The following is a 23,948-nucleotide window of genomic DNA, read 5'->3' as shown; positions in this document are numbered from 1 at the left end:
GCTTGCTTCCAATGTACTCACATGACCCTCTGAGGACTGCTATTCCCAGAACATCTGTACTTACTGTACAGCACAGGCAATGAGAGAATGCTGCTTGAAAACCACACACTTTCCCCATGGAGCTGGCTACTCCCTTAACAATGCAGCACGGATGCAGAGGGATGCAGGGAACCAAGCTGCTCGCTCCTGCTGGCCCTGCACTCAGATGAACTGCAAGACACCATGACTCAGCCCCAGACGGCTACCAGGAGCTCACAGATCACAGCTCTTGGCAGAGTGTGGGATATGAAGGGAATGACATAACAACAATGAAAACAAAGCAGTCGAGAACAGGAACCAGAGACTTTACAAGTTCTGAAAAAGCGTCAGCTCCTCTGCTTTTTTTCACAACCAAATGAGAGATAGCAACAGAGTAAGCAGTCACTGTCAACTTAATCTTACGAAAGCCGAGCTCCAAAGAAAAAAGGGATAGGGACATCAGCCAGAGAGGTTTTAAACCTGCACAGGGAAGAGGGTAATTTATAGACACTACAATAAAATGAGAAGCTACCAACCCATTTGAGGCAAGTAACCGTCAATTCATATTTAAAAGCTAAAGAGGAACAACCTTTGAGGAAGACATTATTGATAGCACTTTATTGTTTTATGTGTCCAAAAGAATAACATGACACATTTTAAATCAACAGGAAGATACCTGCACTAAAAATACCTATAAATAAAAGTATGACTAAAAGCAACACTGAAATACTCTACAAGTCTTTCTGTTTTTCCTGACTCCTGTTTTAATAAAAAAGTCGAATCCAAGAAAAAGTAGGGAAAGAGCCAAGAAAAAGAGCAAACCATTAAAAAAGAAAATCCTTGGAAAGAAAACTACTACAATTTGCAGATATTTTGAAAACCAAAACTTAAAAATACTCCTCTAATACCATTGTCTTTAGAAAAGAACTTTGATGCCAAGTGTTGCATTTTTGTTTCCTTTTAAGATAGCTCATTAGAAGATTAACCCTTGCAAAGTATAATTACTCCCTGAAGTAATTATATTATATTTTTATTATATTAATCTTCAATAGGATCTGAAGTCAAGTGTCTTGCACCCTATGCAGGTAAGCCTCGCTCTTTGCAGCATTCAATCAGTTGAGTTTTATTTTACCATATCCTCAGGGGAAGTGCTCGTATCAAAATAATGGCACCTAAAAGGGCTTTTTAAACTAGAAAGTGCTTACATTTTCCCTCACCACCTCACGGAACTCTCCAGCCCATTCCCAGCAATGAAATATGGAAATCTCAGCACTTGCTTAGCAGCAAAGCTACCTCACTCAAAAAAAAAAAAAAATTAAAAAAAAAAAGCAACAAAACAAGAAAAGAAACCAGACAGAGGGAAAAAAAATTCTTGTTCTCTGTGGCCACAAAAAACCCCCAGCGAACTCCGAAAAGCGCGAAGGGGAAGCGCAAAGGCAGCGCGCTCTAAAAGGCGGCAGGAACTACCAGTTGTTAAGACACTCTAAACGCTCAGCACGCAGGGGGTCCCACGGCCTCACCAGGGGAGAACGGGACACGCTGCCACAGCCCCCGGAGACCCCACACCCAGGAACAATGTCTGCGTCCCCACGAAGGCAACCCCCACCCGTCCGCCACCATTCCCAGACGCCTCAGGCTGCTCCTCAGCTGGCGGGACCAGGTGGGACCAGAACCACCCCCCACCATCTCCCTCAGCCCTACCCCGCCCGACTCTACTACCACTACCGCTCCCTCCCCTATCCGCTGCTGCTTCCCTCCCCATCCCGAGCCCGCTCCCGGCCGCTTCCCGGCCCCGTGCCTACACCCACGCCCATTTGCTAGATGCCGCGTCAATCAAACAGATCTGCCCTTGCGATTGGCTGTCATGCGGCAGCGGTCCCGCCCCCGGGCAGAGGGCCGCGCTGGTAGCGCGACGCGCAGGCGCGCACGCAGTGTTTTCCCGGGGGTGGGCATGTTCCGAGGAGAGGAGCGGCCGCCAGCGCGCCGCAGGGAGGGGGCGGGCGCGGCTGAAGGAGCGGGGCCGCTGCTGCCGGGGAGCCAGCCTCTCTTCACAGGAGTGCGGGGAGACCACAGCCTGCCGGAGGCTGCGAGCGGTGCTGCAGACAGACCTGTGCGTGTGCATCTCTCTCTCTCTTTCTCTGTGTCTCTGTCTCTTTCGCATGTGCCTGTGGGACTCTCTACACACGCGCGCACATTCCCACCCATCCGCCGGGCGGGCTGGGCTGAGGTACGGGAGGGCGATGCGGGCGGCAGGGCAGTAGTTCTTCACGGAGCAGCGCTCGCTCGCCCGCCGCCAGCACCAGCCGCACGGGGCAGAGTCCTGCGGGGCGGCCGGCGCGGAGCGGGATGGGCGCGGGCGGTGGGGCGGGATGCGCTCTGCCTGCCTCCCGCGGCACTGGAGCCGCCGCGGCCGGAGGGAGGAGACCCTCGTCTGGAGAGACGCTTCTCCTGCGCTCCGCTCCGCCGCGGGGGCCGAGGGCTCTCCCTGCTGCCGCCTGCTCCCGGCTCGCCTTTGGCACCCGGCCGTGCGGTGCCGGCCCGTGCGTGTGTGCTGGCAGCCAGGTCCCTGTGCGTGCCGCTGCCCCCGCCTGCCCTGCGGGTGCTTGCCTGCTGCCGGCGCTGCCCTCCTCTGCTGCCTTCCTCTGCTCCCTCCTCCCTCTCCTGCCCCCGCTCCGCCGCGGCCTCTTTTGTTGTGCGGTGCCGGGCATGTGCCCGCGGCCGGCGGGCGCAGGGACGGGCAGGGGCGCGGCGCGGAGCCGGGCGCGATGGTGTTCCTCCCCCCTCCCGACCGTCGGTGTTGACAATAAATCCGGGATCGCTTCTTCCAATGTAAACCCGGGCCCGGTGGGTTTACACTGTTTGTCATGAAAAGTTAAGCTGGTTCCTAAACATGCCCTGATCTTGCCCTTTCCTGCCCGTGAAGAAGGAAGTGTTGCCTCGCAGGCTGCGGCGGGTTATATGACAAGATGTTTTCGGAGCACCTTGTGAGCCTGTGTTTCTCTGTCGTTGCGGCCAGCTTGGCTCCCAGATGGCCAATTCCCTCAACGGCCGGAACCCGCGCAAGGGACGGATCCTGGGCTTCATCGATGCTATTCAGGATGCTGTGGGCCCCCCCAAGCAGGCAGCTGCTGACCGCAGGACTGTGGAGAAGACCTGGAAACTTATGGACAAAGTGGTGGGTGTCTCTGTGCGTCTGTGTATACACACAGTGAAGAATGGGGCTATTTCAATAGGTACACAGGGGCAAACAGCTTCTTCCTGCAGCTCTGAGTGCTGTGCTGCATGTGCCTCGGGAAGTAAGGGGACTTATGTTTTGGTTTTTTAAGCATCTTTTTTTTTTTTTTTTCTAGTGGCCTCTGGCTATGTTTTTTTTAAATCTTGGTTTGTGGAAGGAAAACAAATGTGTGTGTTTGCCTTAGGCTATTGTTATTTTCAGATCCTTTAAAATGACTCAAAGTTGAAGAGCTGTCCTAACCAAAAGCTGCTTAACTTAGACTTGTAATCACATATTCTGTGTGTTTCATGTTGTGTCACACTGTTAGTCTGCAAACAAGACCTCTGAAGTATTTAACTTAAGTTAAGCTAATTGTCCTGTGAGGTATGTTGGTGATGGCAACATAGATGTGTTTGTGCTTTTAGGAATGTGCGTGGGGACTGGGGGATGTCACTCTTGTCAGTTTAGTAAACACATTAGTATGGCATGCCTAACTTTTTAAGTATGTGTTCTGCATTTTAATGACTTATATGTACATCTCCTATTAATTTTGAAACTAGAAATATACTGTACTGAAACTCATTTTTCAAGAAGTGGGAGGATAGACTAGCTTTTTAGCTCTTATGCTTCCCCTCACCAGCCTGATACATTTTGTTTAGTATTCTTTGAAATGACAGCTTGTGTCATAGTAGATTATCTGGGAGAGTGCCTGACCAGTGGTAGGAAGTGATTGTAACATGGCTGGCTGTTCAGGAGACGCAGGCACTCTGCTTGGCACACTGGGTGATACTTAAAGGCTTCCTCTTGGAACTGCTGAGCAGTGAGGATTGCTACCTGTTGGCCTTGGGTCTGTATGGTGATACAGTTACCACTTTTTAACTTTGAGATTCTCTGTGATTTAGTGCAACTCTTTGCTTTCCCTGTGGCTCTTGTGAAATAAGATGTTCAGCATTTCTTAATGTTCATAATTAGTTATACTGGCAGGTTGGAGACTAATGTAGTATGCCTTTACAAGTGTTTAAGTATTTTTTAAAGTCCTTGTAGGCTCTTTTTTGATGCTCCAAGAATAGTATCTGTATTTCCACTATGTTTGCTCTCAGTAATTATAAACTGAAACCTCAGGTTTAATAAAAATGGTTATTATCACAAAGACTGTTGAAATTGTCCTGTAAATGGTCAGGAGGCTATTAACCGTGAGTTCTCTTGTATTAAGGACTGCAAGTATAAATACTCAAAAGTAGGTACTCCTCTTCAGTAGGAGGAAGTTTTCAGCTTGGGAACTAGCAATCTGCTTTGTTGTTGAAACCACGTGGGGAATGCAGAGCTCTGATTTCCCTGTGTCAGGCCATTTACAGATCTATATAGTAAGGTTATACCCTAATTTTGTTTGTAAAATCACAGTTATCAGAAAGTCTTTATCCCACTGCTTGGACTTCTGGATTGCTTCTACTCATCCAATACAGGATATCTGTATTTGTCACAGCCCATCAGAACAGCCAGGAAGGCCTGCTTGGTAGAAGTCGCTGGAAAGGCTGAGTGCTGTGCTTCCTTTTTCATTTTACTGTGTAAGTGTCCTCAATTTGGATCTTTAATGTATCCTCTTTAAGCTGCTCTCAGTTAATCAAATTTTATTTCCAAATTGTATTAAAGTATACCAGACAGGATGATGTCATAGTGTGAGAATGCTCTGGCTTGTTGGTTGAGTTTTTAGCATTTGGTACTTGTAGTGAAAGGATGTGTTTGAGCAAATTTAATATGCTGGCAAACAGATTTAAATCTCATAGCCTTGTGTGGCAGCAGGCACAGGAAGGTCATTTTTTCCTCTGTCTAGCTCAAACCCAGGGATTAAAATCAGAAATAGAAACCTGCTCGGTCAACTGTTGTTTTAAATCCAATTTCTGGAGTGTGTCCTATGACTGATTTCTGTGGTGGGTGACTGATCAAATTAATACCTAGCAAAGGCAGAAGTTCTGCCAAGTCAGTAGGGCGCTACCCATAGTAAAGTTGGCTTAGAGGCCTATTTTACTTGTTGTTATAACAGTTATGATTGTTTATTCTTGAACTATAGTAGCTGTGATAATCATTGCTGTAGTAAGGTAGCTGAAGTTTTCCTCCAATCTAATGATGTTAAGAAAATGAATAATGGAAACAAAGCTTTTATCTTGACCAAACACTGAAAAAAATAGCATCCTTAAAAACTAGTGGTAGAGCTCAATAATTTCTGGTTTGCATTTTTTTCTTTTTTAAAATTGCTATCTTCTACCTTTCCTTCATTTTTTTCTGTAATTTTGTCCTCTGGCAGATGAGTTTTTCTGTATTAATTACTTGTTTGCAACAATAAGGGATTAACCAAACATTCCTACCCTGTAAGAACTGTACTATGAGGGTAGTAGGTGGTGTATGCAAAACTTCTGGCCACCTAGACACCATTCAAACTTCTTTGTGTAGAATTGGTTATGTGTCCTGCTTTCAAATTGTTACGATTTCATGATAATGTAAATTTTCCATGGGCTGATACTTTAGGTTGGAATAGGCTGAATATTGCAGTTCTGTTTGGATGCTTTCTCTTTAAACTTTTATTGTCAATGTGAAAATAATAATGGATTTTGAAAAAGAATTCTTTAGCAGCCCAGAATGTTTGACTAATGCTCCTGCTTAGAGCCTTGTTTGTAAAAGTTACCATAAGCAGCATTCTTGCAGTGAATAATAAAATAATCTGCATGTAGATAATCAGTGAATGTAAATTGCTATCTGTCCATATATCTTTTCTTTTTATACTTCATACACTGAGATCTCTACTTTTTGTGGTTTATTGGTATGTCTTATGTAAATTTACAATGTTACCTGCATTATTAAAGGAAAAGCAATATTAAGCATCAATGTCAAGTTTCTCTACTGCTTTTCTCATGGGTAAACAGTAGCTTTATAATTAAGAACCAAAAATACTTCAATTTCTGGGCAATGCTAAAGATAATATTTCTTTTATGGTTTAGAAGGCTAGCCTTGCTTTTCAATGCTTGCATTGTATAAGAAAGTTGACCATACATCTCTGGACTTGCAGGAAGCAAATGACTGTTTTTAAAACATCATCTATGTTTTAGAAAGTTTGTGTCCTGTAAATGAGTGAAAAACGAAGATTGTTAACAAAAAACTCAGGTCTTCATTTGAACTGTCTATAAAGCACATGAGTTTTTGTTTTTCTGAATTTATGAACCTGATGGCTTTTAAAACCTCCACCCTAACCATTTATTACTATTAGAGAATAATGGTATGTTGAGACCAACTTTGGGAGAGAATTACTGCTATGTAAACCTTGGAGTAGTTAGGTTTGTTTACTGCTTGGGCTATTTGGAGTTGTCAGTACTATTTTTCACACTTCACTCCTGTGGGATTCAAGCTGGTAAAATCATGATACATTCTGAACAAGATTTTTAAAAACAGATGTATTTCATCAACTTTTAATCACTTTTCATTCCTCCTATGCATTGGGCCTGAAAATAATTAAATTTTCTACTATGAAGATTAACAATATTGACTAAACTATTTGGGTGCACTGTCACAGCACACCAGTTGCTTGACTCTGACTGTATAAATGCAGCTGGCATTGATTTGCTGTTTAGTAATTATTTAAGAGCAAACTAGAGTGCTTCTCTAAAACTTATACTATTGACTTAGTGAGTAAAAGTTGTGTTACCTCTGCAGCTTAATATTGTGGTTTTCTTTAAATTAACATCTGTCAGCATCTGAGTATACAGAGCATGGTAGTTGAAACTGTGAGTGCATTGGTTATCCTTTGCAAAACTTCATGAAATTGATTCTATGGTTGAAGTTGGTAGGAAATCTTATGTCCTGTGTATGCTGCTTATGGGAAAAGAATACAAAATTAAACAGAGAAACAAAGCTTCTCTCTTTCTAATTGGAAGGAAGTAAAATTACCCTCTGAAGTCAACTGTCCTTGTGTGCCTGTGGCATCAGCATTCTTATTGTTTATTCTTCCACTGTGGAAACATATGGCTCAGTGGCAGTGTGGTAGCTGTTGAACAAGCACTTACTGTATTCTCAGGCAAAAAAGATTGGTGTTTGGGTCACCTCTGCTTATATTCTGACAAGAGCTTTTTTCCTATGGAAGATGAAATGAGTTGCAGTTAAGGTAACTTCCGGCAGGAAGAAATCTGTGTCGAAGAGGCATAATGTTCAAACTTGGACCGTTTTCCTTATTAGCACCTCCTGATTAAGTTTTTCAGAATTCATTGTTGTTGCATTGGATGTTGTGGATTGCTGGAGGATTGTTATGGCATCTTAACTGCAGAGCTACCTTTATGCTGTTTGTGGTGTGTCAAGGCATTTCCTAATTCTTTGACTGTTTTGTGCAGCATGGCAGAAGACGCTTATTCAGTTGGGCAGTTTGGAAGTGTGCGAGCACTGATGCTCCACTTGTTCTGACCCATTCACTGCAGCTGAAAACACGGATTAGCGGATGTCCTAGTCATTAGATACTTACTCTGTTTTAGCTGAGTTACTTTCCTTGTATTGTCTTTGACTAGCCTTAGGTGTTTAAACAGATTGTGTTAAGGCTGCTATCCTTTGCTTGAACAGGGTCCTTTTGTCAAATGAGTCAGGGGCTTTCAGCTTTGCTTTAAAAAGTGAATAGAACATAGTTTTTAGCAAGAAATTATTTGGCTATGTACAATTGGCCTCCATTACTCTCATCTCTGATGATGCTATGAAAAAAATGCCCTATAATATAAGACTAGTATCTTCAAAAGTGTTATGAGGAGTGGCATTTATTCTGGTTAGGGGTGTATGAGAAGGGGAGAGGGGGTAAATGTTTCTCTGCAAAGGAACTAGAGTTAAATTGTATGAAAGTTCCAGAGTTAACTGTTTCAAAATCAGTTTCTGGTAGATTAAGATAATGCCTCAGTTTTCACAGGGTTGCAGTCATATTGTTTCTGTGATTCTGGATTAAGTAGTTGGATTTTCCCTGAACGTGAACTACTGAAAGCAGCTTAATTTTGTCTCAGTTTGCCTCAATAAGAGATATTTTTTACTAACCTGCTTACTGCCTTTCATTTTTTACCACTGAGTACTTGCTAAATATATACATGCTTACTTCCAGTCATAACAATACGAAAATCACACAGTGATATGATTCATGTCCGCTCCTAATGTGTTGGTGAGAGTTGCCTTGTAAAGTACAATATAGATTTCTTTATTTTAGGGGTGTTGGGGTTTTTTTTGTGTTTGTTTGTTTTGAGTTCTGGTTTCTTTTGAAGAAAGGTCTTGGCGAATCTTTTGCGTCAGCAGGTGCCTTTTCTTATTGCTTACTTTTAATTGTGAACTGCTGTGGTATGTGTCAGGACATCCTGACTGGAAACCATATGGTTTACCAACCATCTCCTGACAGTCTTACTTCCTTTGAAGCCTTGTGTACTCTGTAAAGTGAAGGAAACCTTACACTATTTCAGTGGATCTCTGATTTGAACATAATATTAGTATTTTTTTCAATTATAATGCATAAAGCTAATGAAGGTGGTGAAGAATTTTTGTGTGGCTTTCTTAAAAGCTTGTTCTAAAATGAAAGGTTCTGGTAATGTGCTGTATTTATCTCTCCAAATTCAGCAGAAAGTGTAGCCTTGTAAACTGTCTTGTATGTGATGATGTGAGACTGAAGAAAACTTTCAAGACCTTCTGGAAGAGAAAATATTTCTTCCTTATAACTGGATTTTCTTTTTGTATAGCTGAATGGACTGACTGTTGAGAATACAGGAACCAGCATAAGCAAATTGCTTTTTCTTGCTTTTATAGCTTAATAATATTTCTAATTTATATGAAATCACTTATATTCTGCTTGTTGGCACATCTGATCAAAAAGTTAGGCTTCAGAAAGATAATTAATTCTTTGTTAATGAGATTTAAGTTGGGGTAAATAAGTAATTCAGAATGATTGCAACCTTCTCTGCTTGTGGTCTGCTCTCATTGCTGACTTTTTCTCTGAATAAACATTTTGATCTTTCAGATGTTTTTTTCCCTTGTGCTTGTTACTTCAGAGAGTTGTAAGGCTTGATCAGTGACACGTTTGTGTCACCTGTAGTTGGTCTTGTGAAGAATGTCAGTCTAGTTTCAAGTTTTCACTAAACCAGAAATCACAGTGAACTCAAAGTTCAGAGGAAAAAAAAAAATCTGGTTTTCATAAAGATTTTCACTTCTGTATTTGGGATTCCAGTTCTTCTTACTCTTCTACTAAAAGAATTTCATGTTTGTCTCTGCATGGATGATTTTCAGGTCTAGCTACACGTAACGTTTTTTGCCCATGTTTCTGACATCTCCTTAGAAAATTCTATGTGTCAGCCTAACTTCAGTGCTTTTCTGATCTTGCAAGAATGCTATCATAGCTAGCCTTTATTCTTTGAAAATCCTGCTTTAGACATCTCCTAACCCACAACTGGGGCCCTGTTGTCTCTTTTTAAAATCCTGATGACCTTATCTATATCACATAAAACATAAACAAGTTATTTTCAGTTTCAAAGCTCTTGCAGTTGTGGATTATTGCAGTTTCAGACTTCATTACTGGTCAAGAGATGATCAAATATGCTTTACTTTTTTTTGTTTCCTTCCAGCACATTCTCAACATTAAGGAGTTCCTTTGTAAGCCATTAAATTATTTGAAAGCTTCCTGTGGACCTTTGCAGTTTATGTCTAGAAATACCAAACTGCTGGTGTTCAGTCTCTGAAGCATTCTTCAGCATGTTGAACAGCTCATGTATTCATATTTGCCTGCTTCCTACTGAGATGTAAATTTCTCTGGGATAAGGACTGTTCTACAACACATCAGAAGGCCTCCTGATGTATTACTTGGTCTAAAAGTTGAAAGAATAATAGAAATTACTAAAAGAAAAATCAGTGAAATGAGGACAGCTATTGCGAATGTTATGTTTTAAATACTGTTTCAAATGGTGCTAAACTTTTTAAAAACTTTTAAGTGCTTGACTTTTGTCCACTCTATCTCCACTTTTCTAACTATGATCCCTGTTACCTCAGTCTAATTGCCTGGTTGTCTTCTTGCACTGTACATTTCAGACACAAGCTATTACTTGTTTGCTTTGCTGTTTGGGGTGCCTGAAGGTCTGTTAGTGGCAGCAGTCTTAAGGCAGTGAATTTCTTAATAGTGTAGATGTGGAAATTACAGGAGAGGTCAGCAATAGTGATAGGGGCTCTGAGTTTAGAGAGGTGAGCATTACAGGATACAGGTTGGTTCCCCTCTCACCCAGAAGAGCTCAAGGATGCATATTTTTCAAGTTGATAGATTAGTAGGAATAGGAATCTACTTTCAGTATTAAGATGTTTTTATAACCTCATTAGTTAACCTCAAAAGAATGTCAAAGTCACTAATATATAATGTGGCAATCTCCAAATGATGCCTATAAAACTTTTATACCACATGGTCTTAATTTCTTAAGTATTTGCATATGTACAGCTGCACACACATCTAGAATGTGTCCCTATGCAATGCTTTAGCTGAGCTTGAGTAAGTAGCTCAGTGCATTAGCAGTCAAAAACTGCCTGTTAGTTTCAGTCTCTTTTTCTTCTAGAACAGAGCATTACAGAACAAACTATCAGAAAGTGTAGATAGCTCAGAGATAATTCTAATCTTGTTATGTTAAGGATGTGTAGGAAACAAAGAGTACCTTTCTCTTCCAGTAACATTTCCAAAGGAAACTAGATTCAAATAAAGGTATTCTATTAGCCTAAACTTCTTCTTTGAGTAATATATATTCAATCAATATTTGTTCCATTTGGGTTCACAATGATTCCAAGTCCATTGACATGTTTTCTTCTATTTGGTTTAAGTGGCAAAGTTCTAGTAGAGAAAGGACTACAGGGGGTAGTTTTGCTGAGGTACTGCCAGAAGATTCCCTCCTGTCCAGGAGAGCAGCCAGCTCCAAGATGGATCTGCTGCTGGCCAAGGCCAATCCCATTGGCAACAGTGGTGCCTCTGGGGTAAAGTCTTAAAGAAGGGGGAGTAAAGCTTCTGTGCAGAAGCAAATTGCAGGCAGGGAAGCGGGGAGTGAGAATATATGAGAGAAACACCTCTGCAGCCATGCAGCTCAGTTAAGGAGGGGAAGGTGTTCTGGGTGCTGTAGCAGAGATTCCCCTGCAGCCCATGGTGAAGGCCATGCAGGTCCCCAGTGGAGCTGACATTCATTCCATGAAGGCCATGGAGGACCCCACTCCAGAGCAGGCTGAAGTGGGCTGTGATACTCTGAGGAACCTGTGCTAGAACAGGCTCCTGGCAGGACCTGTGGTCCCACGGAGAGAAGAGCCCATATTGGAGTGGGTTTCCTGGCACAACTTGTGTCCCTGCAAAGAACCTGTGCTGGAGCAGTAGCAGTCTGTTCCTGAAGGACTACACCCTATGGAGGGGATGTTCTAGAGGAGTTTGTGAAGAACTGTGGTCTGTGAGAAGGACTTACACCGGGAGTTCAAAGATGACTATCTCCTGTGGGAGGGACCCCTCTCTGGAGCAAGGGAAGAGTGTGAGGAGTTCTCCCACTGAGGAGGAACAAGTAGCAGAGACAAGGAGTGATGAACTGCCCCCATTCACTGTCCTGCTGTGGGGGAGGAGGTAGAGTGGAAAATAAAATTAGGCCCAGGAAGGAGGGAGTGGTGGGTGGAATGTGTTTTTAAGGTTTGGTTTTATTTTCTTGTTACCCTACTCTGATATGATTGGTAATTAAATGAATTAAGTTCCCCGAGTCAAGGCCAAGTACCTTAATATTAAGTACCTGTGACAGTGTTTGGTGAATGATCTCTCTCTCTCCTTGTCTTGACATATGAGTCTTTCGTTATAGGTAGGGGAATGAGAAAGAAACTTTGGTGGGCACCTCCTCACCCAACCAAAAGCAAAGTACTGAACTTCTGTTCCAGCCAGGAGCTGGAAAACAATGACTTTATAATGTTCTTGTTTCCTGGTTTACAATATCTGTTTTTGAGTGACCCAAAGTCTGTCTGTTGTAGGTAATAACTTGAATCACTGTCACAGTTCAGACCATTTTCTTATGTGCAGAGCTTTCAAAATTAAATTTCCCTAGAGTCTCAGAGGCTATATTGTTGGAAAAAGAGAGCCAGCAGATGACAAAGTAATTTATGTCAGTTCTTAGTAGATACTTAAACACCTGTAGCTAAGTTAACCTGCAGAAAACAGATCTGTATGAAAGTACTGCTCTTGGCATTTTTGCATGCTGTGTTTTGATATGCTCCTTAGCATATATTAGACAGGAAAAGACATACTTTCAAGGCAAACCCACAAAATATGTAGGTAAGCTTGTTTGCTTTTTATAGATGTGGCAAGATTAGGTAAAATTTTGCCTCTTTTGACATTGGAGACTATGCTGGAATTTCACAGAATATAAATGAAGTAGGATTTTATTCTTTGGGACTGGAGGCTAGAGAAGTGTGTTATACCTGATAAATTGGAAAATATCAGATCAGTTGTCTCAATGGTTTTGTTGTCTTTTATATTCTCTTGTTTTTGCTTATAGGTAAGATTGTGTCAAAACCCAAAGCTTCAACTCAAAAACAGCCCACCTTATATACTTGACATTCTACCTGATACTTACCAACATTTGCGACTTATACTGAGCAAATACGATGACAACCAGAAACTTGCACAACTCAGTGAGAATGAGTATTTTAAAATCTACATTGACAGCCTTATGAAAAAATCCAAACGGGCCATAAGACTCTTTAAAGAAGGAAAGGAAAGAATGTATGAAGAGCAGTCACAGGACAGGTAAGTTAAATACTTAAATGTGAGGTAGATCATCTGGTCTGTCTGCATTCTTAACACTGTTGTCTGCAGCCATTGTGTTTTGACATTTTTAATTATTCAAAGAGCAGAAATATTTATTGCTTGGATTCATTGACCCTGCAGTTCAATCAGTAATTTGCTGGATTTGTTTCTCTGTGTGCTCTTATCTGTTGCTTTGTGACCTTTAAAACCAAGTGCACTTCCTTCATAAAACATTCATTTCCTTGTAATTACTTATTCACAGGGCTTACAGTATGTAGTTTTTCCTGTGGTAGAGAGAGTGACTGTTCACTTAGATTGAGCTTGACCTCTCTCCCTACCCTAGATCCTTAAACTTTGGGAGCCATGATGGATATTGACTTAGAGTTTTCACAAGTGATGGAATGAAGCAAAACAATATTCACACTTTTCAGATATTGCATGATTTTATGATAAGGTAATGATAATGTTAGTTTCATGCTGTGAAACCTTTTCTGAAATCTAATGGCTTCTTGATTTGTGATGGTTCAGTTTTAATAAAAGGAATTAATGTCCACTATATCTGCATTATTGATGGTAACTGAAGAAGTTTTTAGTATTTGATTTGATTACCTAATATTTAAAAAAATAATGTTTCAGGAAATTCTGTGCAAGATCTGCAATCTTTTTTTGGGAAGAAGGGGATGCAACATTATTGTGGCCATTAGTCTTTGCCTTGTGTGGTATTACTGTAAATCTATGCAAATGAAAGAGATGTTGCTCTTTCTGAAGTCTCCTCTTTTTAAAGGAGGTAGTGGGGGATGAGATGACAAGTGAATGGAGGATTGAATTCCTGCTCTTCTGTCTGTCTGCATTTGAGCTCTGAGGCAGGCATGGTGGCAGTATAGTTTTCCAGCTGGTGAAATTGTTGGTAGAAGCAGTGAAATGCATTCTTGTAGAAGTAGTGTCTACGTTCTTGTAAATGTCACTGCTGTTATGTTTAAATTATACATATGTTCCTTCCAGATCTTTGGCAATGATTATAGCTACTCAGTCTACTGTGGTAGTCTTTTGGGCTTGATAGGGTGTCTGAAATTTGCTTGACATCCAAGGACTTTTTTTTCTTAACATCAAAACTGTCCAGGTGTGTATATATTTAGGCGAAAATGCTCCAAGAGGTATTTTAGTGGTCAGTAAAGATTTTGATGAGTGAATGTTTTTTGTGTTTGAATTTATGTGTAAAGCCATGTTTTACATTATTGTTCATCACTGAGCCTATTGCTACCTATTTTAGGTATCCCATTTGGTGTATGAAGAATGACTGAAGTCACTGTGTTTCAAAGGAAATATGAACTTGTTACGACAAGGGAAATTTGACAGAAGTAGTTCGATTATATAAGCAGGTTTTATTTTGACTTACCTGTGTTGTATGAAACCCTAATCTAGTTACAGGTTTGCTTAAAGTTAGCAAAAAATTAAAGCAAATTTCAGTGTCACTTTTTCAAACTACTTGCTATGAGCTCTGTACAGTCATTCAGGCAGTATGTTAGTAACTCTAGTTGCTAGAGTTGCTTCTTTCCAGTTACCCATTTCATTTCCTGTGTTAAGGTAACAGTGGTGATAGAAGGACCTTTTTTTGTGAAGCACAGGTGTGCTTCCTTTAAAGAAGGTGTAGTTAGTATATCTTCTGTCTATTTGGGTCGTTCTTGTGAGATGGTTGGAGAGGAGGGATTTTAAAAGAAATCATACTAATAAAGTGCGCTGAATCATAATAACTATTTCAGGCTTTTAAAATCAGTATTTCAGAAGGTGACAGCTATCTTATTTTACCTAACTGGTGGAGTTCAGAGCTTGAAAATAGCAGTGTAATAGAAATGTTTTTGTGTTCAAATTGTTAGCTGTGTTCCCTATACAAATTACTTTCTGGCTTAAAACAAAAAAATTGTAAGTATCACTTCATTAGGTCATGACCCATGTCATTCCAAGTAAAAGTCTATATCTTTATGATTTCAGTGCATCTTCTTTCATCTTCTGGTGGTGCTTTATCTGTATGTATGTCCTAGTTTTAAGTTGAATTAAGGTGTACTTGTTTGCTGAGCCATATGACACAGTATCTGAGCACTGCTAAAGCAGTGCTTCAATATACCTGATCATGCTAATTCTGATCATGCTAATTCTTGGTAACTTAGGAAAAGAAGTTTTTATTGTGTTTTCTTTGCTTCCAAATATGTTTGTATTAACCTTATTTGGTAGCAGTTGTAATTGTAGCAGTGATCATTTAAAGATTGTGTTTTTGAAGATGCTTCCAAACTGGCTGTTAAATTGTAGTCAGTTTGTAGTAGAATTGTTGGGAAATAGTCAGTTTTAAAAAAAGGTAAGGCAAATGTTGGCACCTAGATGATTTCTGTGGTTTGCATTCTGACTCTGTTTTGGTTTCTGGATAAAAAGGCATCATGGAAAAGAGAAAAGCTTCATTCTTCATAAATTTGATTGATATAATTTTAACCTATTAGCATTATTGACTAATCTTCATTTCTATAGTGATGGTACATTTAGGAACCAGTGCCAATATACATGTGATTTTATTTGTGTGATGACACAGAAATCGCTCTGTTGTGAATAATTTATCATAAATTTTAGTTTTCAAAGATCCTTTGGAAGAGACAAGTTAGAGAAGCAGCACTAATGCAGTGCATTTGTGTCAGCCATTTGTACACAATCTGACTGCCACAGTATCTTGTTTCCATATAAAACACATATGATAACCATTTAAGAGTAGTTGGTGCTGTCATTCTGTACTGTACTGGCTGAGTCTCGCTAAGAAGGGAAAATAGGGTTTGCAAGTTTGTTTCTTATGCTTAACTGCTTCATTTTCTGAGTATGGTGTCTTCTACAAAATTATGTCCTTTCAGTCTTCTTGCTTAATGAAGTAAGACAAAATGTCCAGTAAGTTCTGTAAACTGTACTAGATATAGACCACACAGAAGTCTTTCTGTGAATGAAGTAATTTTACTTTTGTCACAGATTTTACTTTTTAAAAGGTTATTAATGCAAGCTTATTAGAATTACTAGTTCAGATTCATCTACTCTTAAAAGGCTTTATATGTCTTTGAAGGTTTTGGGCTTGTCTTCTTTTCATTGCTTTTCTTTTTGCCCTTTGTTTATTGAGAAGTAAACTAAAGCTGGAAAGCATAATTTCAGTGAAGTCCAAACTTCCTTCCCTTTTGCTGTATTCCAAAATTAGGCATTCAGGAAAAATAAAAACCCTGTTGAATGGCAGTTTTTGAGACAAATATGTTATCCAGGTGTAGAAATTGAGCACAGAAGTTATTATAAGAATAAAGGAGGAGTAAATTGGCAGTGGGGAGATTACATTTGGATTCATTCAAGGTGCTGGACATAGTCTTCACTTCTTACTAATGGAGACAAGTGGGAGGTTTCCTGTGATTTCTTGTAAATCATATACTTAGAGGAATGTCTTGAAATGGAACTTACTTTCTTTTAATATTGCATGCCTTCTGCTATAGGCTCTTTATATGAGGAGAGGCAGAAAAGTATAAAACCAGGGTGTATACTTGTTTTTAATAATCTCTTAAAATGCTCCTTGGTTCAGCCAGAGTTGGTTGGCTGTTTGTTTTAAAGTGGTATTCCAGAAGTGGAAGACAGACACTTCTTAAGTAGTGGATGGTACAGATGAAGATGTCTAGAGGAGAAGACCTGTGGTGATTTTGTGGTCAGTTTAGGAAGATCTGCATGAAGGAAATATCAGAGTCTTGATATTGAGACAGAGACTTGAAGAAGTCCTTCAAGATGATCACGAGACCACTTCTGTTTCTGTCTAGAAAGTCTTATTAAATTCTATTGTGCATCTGGCCATTTGGTGTCTTGATTCAAATTATGTGTTTCTATATTGTACAGCTTGTTTAAATGTTGGTGTAGAATTCTTATAATCTCTTAACTCTTCTAAGGAGGTCTCGTACCTGCAATTCAAGTGATAGATCAAGTTCTTCTTTGTTACTGTTCATGGGTGTTACTGGGTTTATAGAGTATTCCACTCCTCTTCCTTAAGTCCATGTTGACAGCTGTGATCAGTTATGATTCTTGGATCAAGTCCTTGAACTGGTACATCAAAGTACACAACGTTCTCTCTGCTGCAGAAATTTCTCACCTATTTCTCCTTATTCTTAAAGTACAGACTTGATAAGAGATTAAAATAGTATCAGGATTGGTGTGAGATGTACCAGCTTTAATGCAGTAGCCCTTTGTGTACTTCTGTCGTGTGGTGTGAGGTAACTTACCTTGCTTCCTTGAATTGCCTCTGCTTCTATCACGACCTTGCTGTTTTATTTATAGGAATATAGGAAGTTTATAACTTAGCTATCTTCACAACTTGTTTGTGTCTCCAGGCAGAGCAGGTTTTGTTGATTGTGGGAAGGATCAGGAAGAGTAAAGTTTTAATTCAGGATGGTTTTGTTTGGAGAAGTTAAGATTGTTTTGGCTTATGGTTTTTGTTTGACAAATAGAATGTACAGATTCAGAAAAGGATATTGTTAGTGGCCTTTTTCATAGAGCCGGTTTTGTCTTTTAGTGGACATCACATAGGTAACTTGTTAATTGTTGAATAAAAGTTAAGGGCTCCTTGGTATTCTGTGATTTGTTCTGGTTTCCAAGCCTATTATGTAGTTTTTGGTCTCCAGTAAATTTCTTTAAGCTATATGTAGTATCAGTCTGTTGCTTAACATGATATATAAACACCTAAACTTAAACTGTCTCAATACATTTTAAAGATATAATATATTGACTGTTTTACTCTAGTCTTACTGAAGCTGAGAGAAAGGAATCTAGTATTTGTTTTTTCCTCTCTTGTGTTTATTTATCTGTATTTTTAGACCATTCCTTCACTAGATTTTTAATAGAAGAAGTTGCCTTACTCTGCTTGAAAGCCTTCTGGAGTGTTGGCCCATTGCTCCTGTGTGTCCCTAGAAAAAGGAGGGCACTTTCTCTTTCAGTGTATAATGTATGATAAAGTAATTGGGAATGGAACTTGGCTACAATAAATAGCCTCTAACAAAGAGGTGTCTTCTGAGGAAAAGTGAATGCATGACTGATTAGATGGGGTTGCATAGAAGGAGGAAATGCAATGAATTTTTTTTTTAAGCTTTTATGTTATGGTGAGAATTTCCACCCTCTTCTCCCCACCTGTTCCTTAGATGTGATATAAAACCAGATGTAAACCAAACAGCTTTAATAAACTCTTTGGTGTGCCTGACCCACATGAGTAGTTGAGCTTCAATGCAGATTTGGTGGAGCACAAGCTGTTTGCTATTTTTGGTTATAGTTTAAATTAAAAAAGGAATGTTACACGAACACACTTCTCTGACAAAGAGACTCTTGTTGCAGAGGGCAGGTGAGAATGTGTGGAGGTTACAAATGGTAGAGTAGTATTATGACAGCTTGTTCTCAGCATAAATGCAAATAGGCTGTGTGACTACAGTTGTTGTAAGGCCGTATTTGAATTTTAGAATTTTTTTTAATCATCTTTAGTGCTTGGGGGCGGGTATTGTCAAATGAGAACAAAGGAAGTATTAGTACCAGAGTTACTTAGAGGCAACTATTTATTCCGATTGCAGAGGAAGACAAGGATTTCTAAAACCACAAAAGATCCTAATGAAAAAATAATGTCTTGTAAATTCTTATAATTGTGTAGAGGAGACATATGTGCACTCTCTTTTACTTTTTACTCTTATAAAATCAAACAGCATTTTCTATGTTAGTGAAAGGTCTCTTTCAAACATTTTACAGTAATGTGGTATTGGTAGTCATGTCTGAGTAGAGTTCAGCTGGTTGTAAGGGGATATATACATAGTCTGATATTTTCCTTGTTGTCTTTTGTATAATTATCTATGCCTTATGAAAGTGTGCATGATGCTGTTGCCAAATTTTAAGGTGCCATACCATTTATACCCATGCTGGGCAGGTGTGAAAGCTCTCAAAAAGCCCAGTTAAGGGAATCAGTCCTGTAGGCTTTTCATATATTAGTTTCCTTTATGATAAAGCTAATGATACTTCTGCTGCTAGGATTATACGAAATGACTATTGCAATGTCTAAACTGACCTAGTTTTCTGTATGATTTCACTTTGTCTTTATAGCATAATACAGGATGGCACAATTAACTGGGGGAAGTAGGTGGTTTTCTGAACATACAGTTCTTTTGGTCAGAGATGTCTGGAAATACTCCATTGCAGTGATGATACCAATACCCATTTCTGGTCTGCAATAGCTCTGTGTCTCACATCCCTTCTCCATACTTGCCTGCAGGGTCTGTATAGGGAGCAGCTGTGCTTGTGGGGGCGGACCATGGTCACCAACTATAAATAGAGCTGGGTTCTTAGGTATGATAAAGCCCAAGTTAGCAACTTAGGGAACTTTCTGAGGAGCAGGCAGTGCTGACTCCTGAATTTAGCATGTAGTAATGAAGTCTCCTGTAATAGACCTGAATGCATTTTTCGTCAATCACTTTTCTATGTGCATTTGATTTTTAGAAAATTTGGTCTCTGCTTCTCTATCTCCAGAAGTATTGTAAATTCAGTGATAAGGTATTTGTTTTAGGATGCCTTCAACACTAGCCTGTGTGATAGAAGCAGCTTGCCGTGCAAGCAGGAACACAAGGAAGATTATAGAAGAAAGGATCCATTTTATGAATTATATGCCTGAACTTATAAGCACATATAATTTTGTTTTTATGCTATAAGAAGAAATGGTTTCCTTTTCCTAATTTTTTGTGGCGTTGTTTTCCATCAAAAGTTAGAAACATGAAAGAATAAAAGTCTGCTTTTATTCTATAAAGAGATGAAAAAAAGGTTGGGAGTAATCACTTTCAAGTGCTACACTTGCTGTTTAGTCAATAGAAGCTCTTTGAAAGTTATTTAAAGCCAGTTTGTGAAAACAAACATGCTGTAGTAGTAATCCTTTGTCCAAGGAATACTTGATCAAATAACCAGCCTAGAAGACATGCTTTCTATGTATCAAACCTATAGTAAAGACAGTTTCACTAACCTGTAAAGAGTAAGAAATAACCTTCATCTGATGAAGTGGCAGTATATGTTTTGAGTAACACAGTTGAAGTTTTAGTTCAAACCAAAAAATGACAGAGTGGGATATTGATGGAAAGGTGATTTATGGAACTACTATATTCCATTCATTAAAATCTGGCATGCTAGGGAATACTTTGATAATGTCATGGAATTTAAAAAATACTTTGTGATCATTTGATTTAATTTTTTTCCTTCCTATTCTGTTCTTTGCTTCAATATTAATAAAGTTAATTTATTTAATCGTACTAAAAATAAAAGAGTTAATATAATTCTTTAGCAAGTCATTTTATCAGTGGCTGCACATTTGCAAGCTAACTTTGTCTTTACAGATTGTGCAATAATACTGTGCATGCTCTAGAACGAGACAAAGCTTTAATATGGTTAATTTGTATTGGAGGAACAAGGATTTGTTGTTAAAAATGTAGGTTTGCTGTTGTATCCACAAAACTGTTTTGTTTCTTGCAAGATGAATATGTCGGCATGTTTCATTCTTTCATACTGAGCAATTCCAAATAATTTTTAAGCATATACTCTTGAGTTTAGGAATATGATTTGCTTGATTTGAAAGAAAATATGGTATTTACACAATAAAAGAATGTGCAATGAACAAAACTGTTAAGGAAATCCACATAAGCAGGATGAGTAATCCATGCAAAGGGCCAAGAGTAAACTCTGAAAAGAAGTACATCTTAACCCATAGTGCAGATGGAAAAAGGAGTCAGGAAGTGAATTTTTGTGCGGGATAAAATTTCCTGAGCGAACAACCAGGTGACTGTCATCAGTGTCTAGTTAATAATGTAGATGACTAAAAACATTTTTAATCTTTCTGCTTGAGTGCAACCAAGGTATTCATTATTGAAATGTTTTTATATTTGTCTCTAGCATATGATAAAACAATCAATACTTTCACCATCATTTGCTCAGATTTCATGTGGGAATTAAGGAGCTGTCCTGTCTCATAATGGAAAATTTTCCCCAAAATCTCTTTCATTATGTAATCTTTAACATTGTGTGAAGTGAAATACATATTGAACAGTGTATTGACTTTATTGTATTTATATCTTGCAAATATCTTGGCAGATCAGAAAATTGGTGAAGGAGTAATTGTTTCTTCATTTTAGTATGTTTGGTCATAATAATTATTACTTTACTTCTTCTGGTGTATCCAATGTAGAGATAGATTTAACTGTATTTCTTCCTACTATGATGTAAGACAATAAACTGAAGGGGAAACATAGAAGTAGCAGATGCCTAAGAAACACATTTCTAGGTTATGCAATGAAAGATTATAGTACGTGCTAGCATATGGATTGAGCCAAATTTAATTTCTGTATGGATAAGGTTGTTGTGATATCTCTGTAAGAGGATTTTCATTTATGATTCTTGAATGGTCAAACAGTGGAGATGTAATTTTAGTACAGTATCTGATGCATTGTATAGATCAGGACTCCACTGGGGACCTGGACAGCCTACCTGATGAGCTAATCTTTCATTGCTACTAGCTGATTTTTGGCAAGCTGTGGTAGAAAAAATTTGGGGAAAAATAATTAAATTTAATTTTTATCTTCTACTTGATACCTCTCGTGGGAGAGTTCACAAAACATGTCCTTGCTTTCCCCTAAGATAAAACAGTGAAACTATGGCTTTGAAATTTGAAACAACAATAAAAAAGGAAATTATTCCTATCACCTGTAGCAAAAATGTGTCAAGATTACCTTATTTATTCCACAATTCTTACTCAAAGTTACCACTAAGAAGAGTTTGAACCTTACTTTGTTTTGTCTGTGGTACTGAACAGATGTGTCTTTAGAAATAAAATCCACAACTATATCTCACTTTAAATATTAGCCCCCGTTTTGCGTCTACCTTGCCCAATGCAAATGTCTCCTGGTGGGCAGAAATACTGAGTAATAAGGTGTGGAAGTCTTATCAGCTCCTGATTAGCTGCTCTCTGTCTCCTGAGCTCCAATACACTGTATTGCATTGTGTCTGTTTATCTTGATATGACCAACAATGGAGAATATCAAGGCTCTTGAGAAAGTACTTGACATATTGCAGGGTTGGATCAGACATGGGGTACTGATGGCAGAAAGAGAAGGATCCATGGGCTTGTTTATGAGTGAGTAAAATAAGGGTCTCTTGGAAATGCTGATTAATTATATCTGGGGCCCAGTGTTCACCTTTTTTCCTAGTATCTGTTGACTAACTTATGTTCTTGGTTTAAGAAAGATATTCCTCAGTTTAGTGTTCCCACAAACCCCAAACCACATGCTGCCACTTGCTCCTCTCATTTTCCTTTCTCCCTCCGAGCTGCAGCAGGTTGGAGAGGAGAACTGGAGGCACAAAAAGCACAGATAGAACAATTTACTGAAAGCTGCAATGAGATAAGAAAATAAGCAGGAGCAGTAACCATGTTAATAAGAAAAGCCTACAAAAGGAATAGTGTGGAGCTTGACCTGACCGCAGCCATGTTCCCTCTGACTCAGGACCAGCGTTGCCACTGCTCTGACCAGAAGGAAATTACCTGAGGTGGAATGGAATAATGTCCAGATCCTGGCCATGCCCCCCATCCCAGCTACAGTAAAAATTAACCCTGTCCGGAACCAGGACACACTTTCAAAGTGAAACTTACATACTTAGTGGAAAATCTGTGATCATTCCCTAGCTTGTGTAGATTTATTATTCTGTGACAAATTCTAGTCTTGGTTACAGTAAGAACAAGGAAACATTTTAATCATCTTAGTTGTTTCTGGTGTGTATGCTAGGCCTCAGTAATGTTCTGAAGGCTTTTACTAAACTCTTTGTCCTGAAAAAAACCCAAACACCTTCATTGGCTCTATATCAGAAATCTTGTTACTTTTAAAGAAGTGATAAGTTCATTTGTTAGTTATCCCTCTTAAAATAATACATTTTGGGCAATACAGTATTGTTTCAGAAATGACTGAATGAGAAAAACTTTGCCTCCTGTTACAAGTTTAAGGGCATTAATGTAAGACAAATGTATTAGCATCTGTTTTCAAATTGTTCCAATGGAAAATGGTCCTTAGCCAACAGAATATTTTGTGAACTCATTTTGGAGTTGATTCTGAGTCATGAATGTCTGTCATGGGATGTATGAAATGCAGGATCAGTAATAAAATGTCTTGTACCCAAGAACATTTGTTAGAACAAGGTTCAATTTTTTTTAAAAGCAGTCATTAATTGGTAAGGCCTGACAGGTGTATATCCTAGAGCAGGCCTTTAGTTCTAACTGCTCTCCACTGGGAGAATGTGAAAAGACAAACACCTTTAGATATTTTTCGTGTCAGCATTTTGAACAGTTTATGGGGCTATAGAGAAGTAGTCATTGTGTAACTTGTAAAAATTAAATTATCATGTTACCAGATTACTTTAAGGTTTAGTATTAAAATCCCTGAGCATCATTCTTATTTTTGGGGAACACCTAGTTTTGACAGAAGAAAAATCATTTCTTTAAAGTCAAAGTTAAAAGTTTCAGCAAATATGGTGTGTAAGCCTTCCATCAGCACACTTAAAATAGAACTGTGTAAGTTATATTTAATACTCTGTAAATGTCATTCATGTTAAAAGAAGATATAATGCAACAAATAGAGCCTGAAAATATTTGTTTGTTCAAATATACAGCCTGTTGTGAAAATCCTGAAATGGAGAACCTGTGTTCCAACTGTTGTTTGTCATTAAAAATGATGACAGTCTCTGTTAAGAACATCTGCTTGCCTAATGTGCCAGCAATAAAGGAGATGTCTATGTTATGTTGACTTAGCTAGTTCTTGTCTCTTCATTTTTAAGTATTTGGTTTTAAAATAGTAGAAAAAATGAATCTTTTTGAAATGAAAT

The 23,948-nt window shown here is 39.0% G+C and overlaps 1 protein-coding gene across 7 annotated transcripts in view; it reads left to right on the top strand.

The window, feature by feature from the left end:
* The first annotated feature begins 1,391 nt into the window (after positions 1-1,391).
* Positions 1,392-23,948, top strand: part of CBLB (Cbl proto-oncogene B) — a 128,810-nt gene continuing 106,253 nt past the window's right edge. Inside the window, exons 1-3 of one of the 7 annotated variants that reach the window (XM_038158542.1) lie at positions 1,405-1,678; positions 3,035-3,193; positions 12,772-13,022. In XM_038158542.1, the coding sequence (XP_038014470.1) occupies positions 3,047-3,193; positions 12,772-13,022 (398 nt within the window). In that variant the 5' untranslated portion in view covers positions 1,405-1,678; positions 3,035-3,046. Of the gene's footprint in view, positions 1,679-1,923; positions 2,129-3,034; positions 3,194-4,715; positions 4,798-12,771; positions 13,023-23,948 lie in introns of those variants that run through there. The other 6 variants (XM_038158523.1, XM_038158532.1, XM_038158571.1 and 3 more) reach the window with 6 other exon arrangements.

This window comes from Motacilla alba, chromosome 1 (genome assembly GCF_015832195.1).
Source record: "Motacilla alba alba isolate MOTALB_02 chromosome 1, Motacilla_alba_V1.0_pri, whole genome shotgun sequence".
Taxonomy (NCBI): Eukaryota; Metazoa; Chordata; class Aves; order Passeriformes; family Motacillidae; genus Motacilla; species Motacilla alba.
The sequence above is the reverse complement of the archived record's forward strand: the minus strand, read 5'-3'. Positions and strand labels throughout refer to the sequence as shown.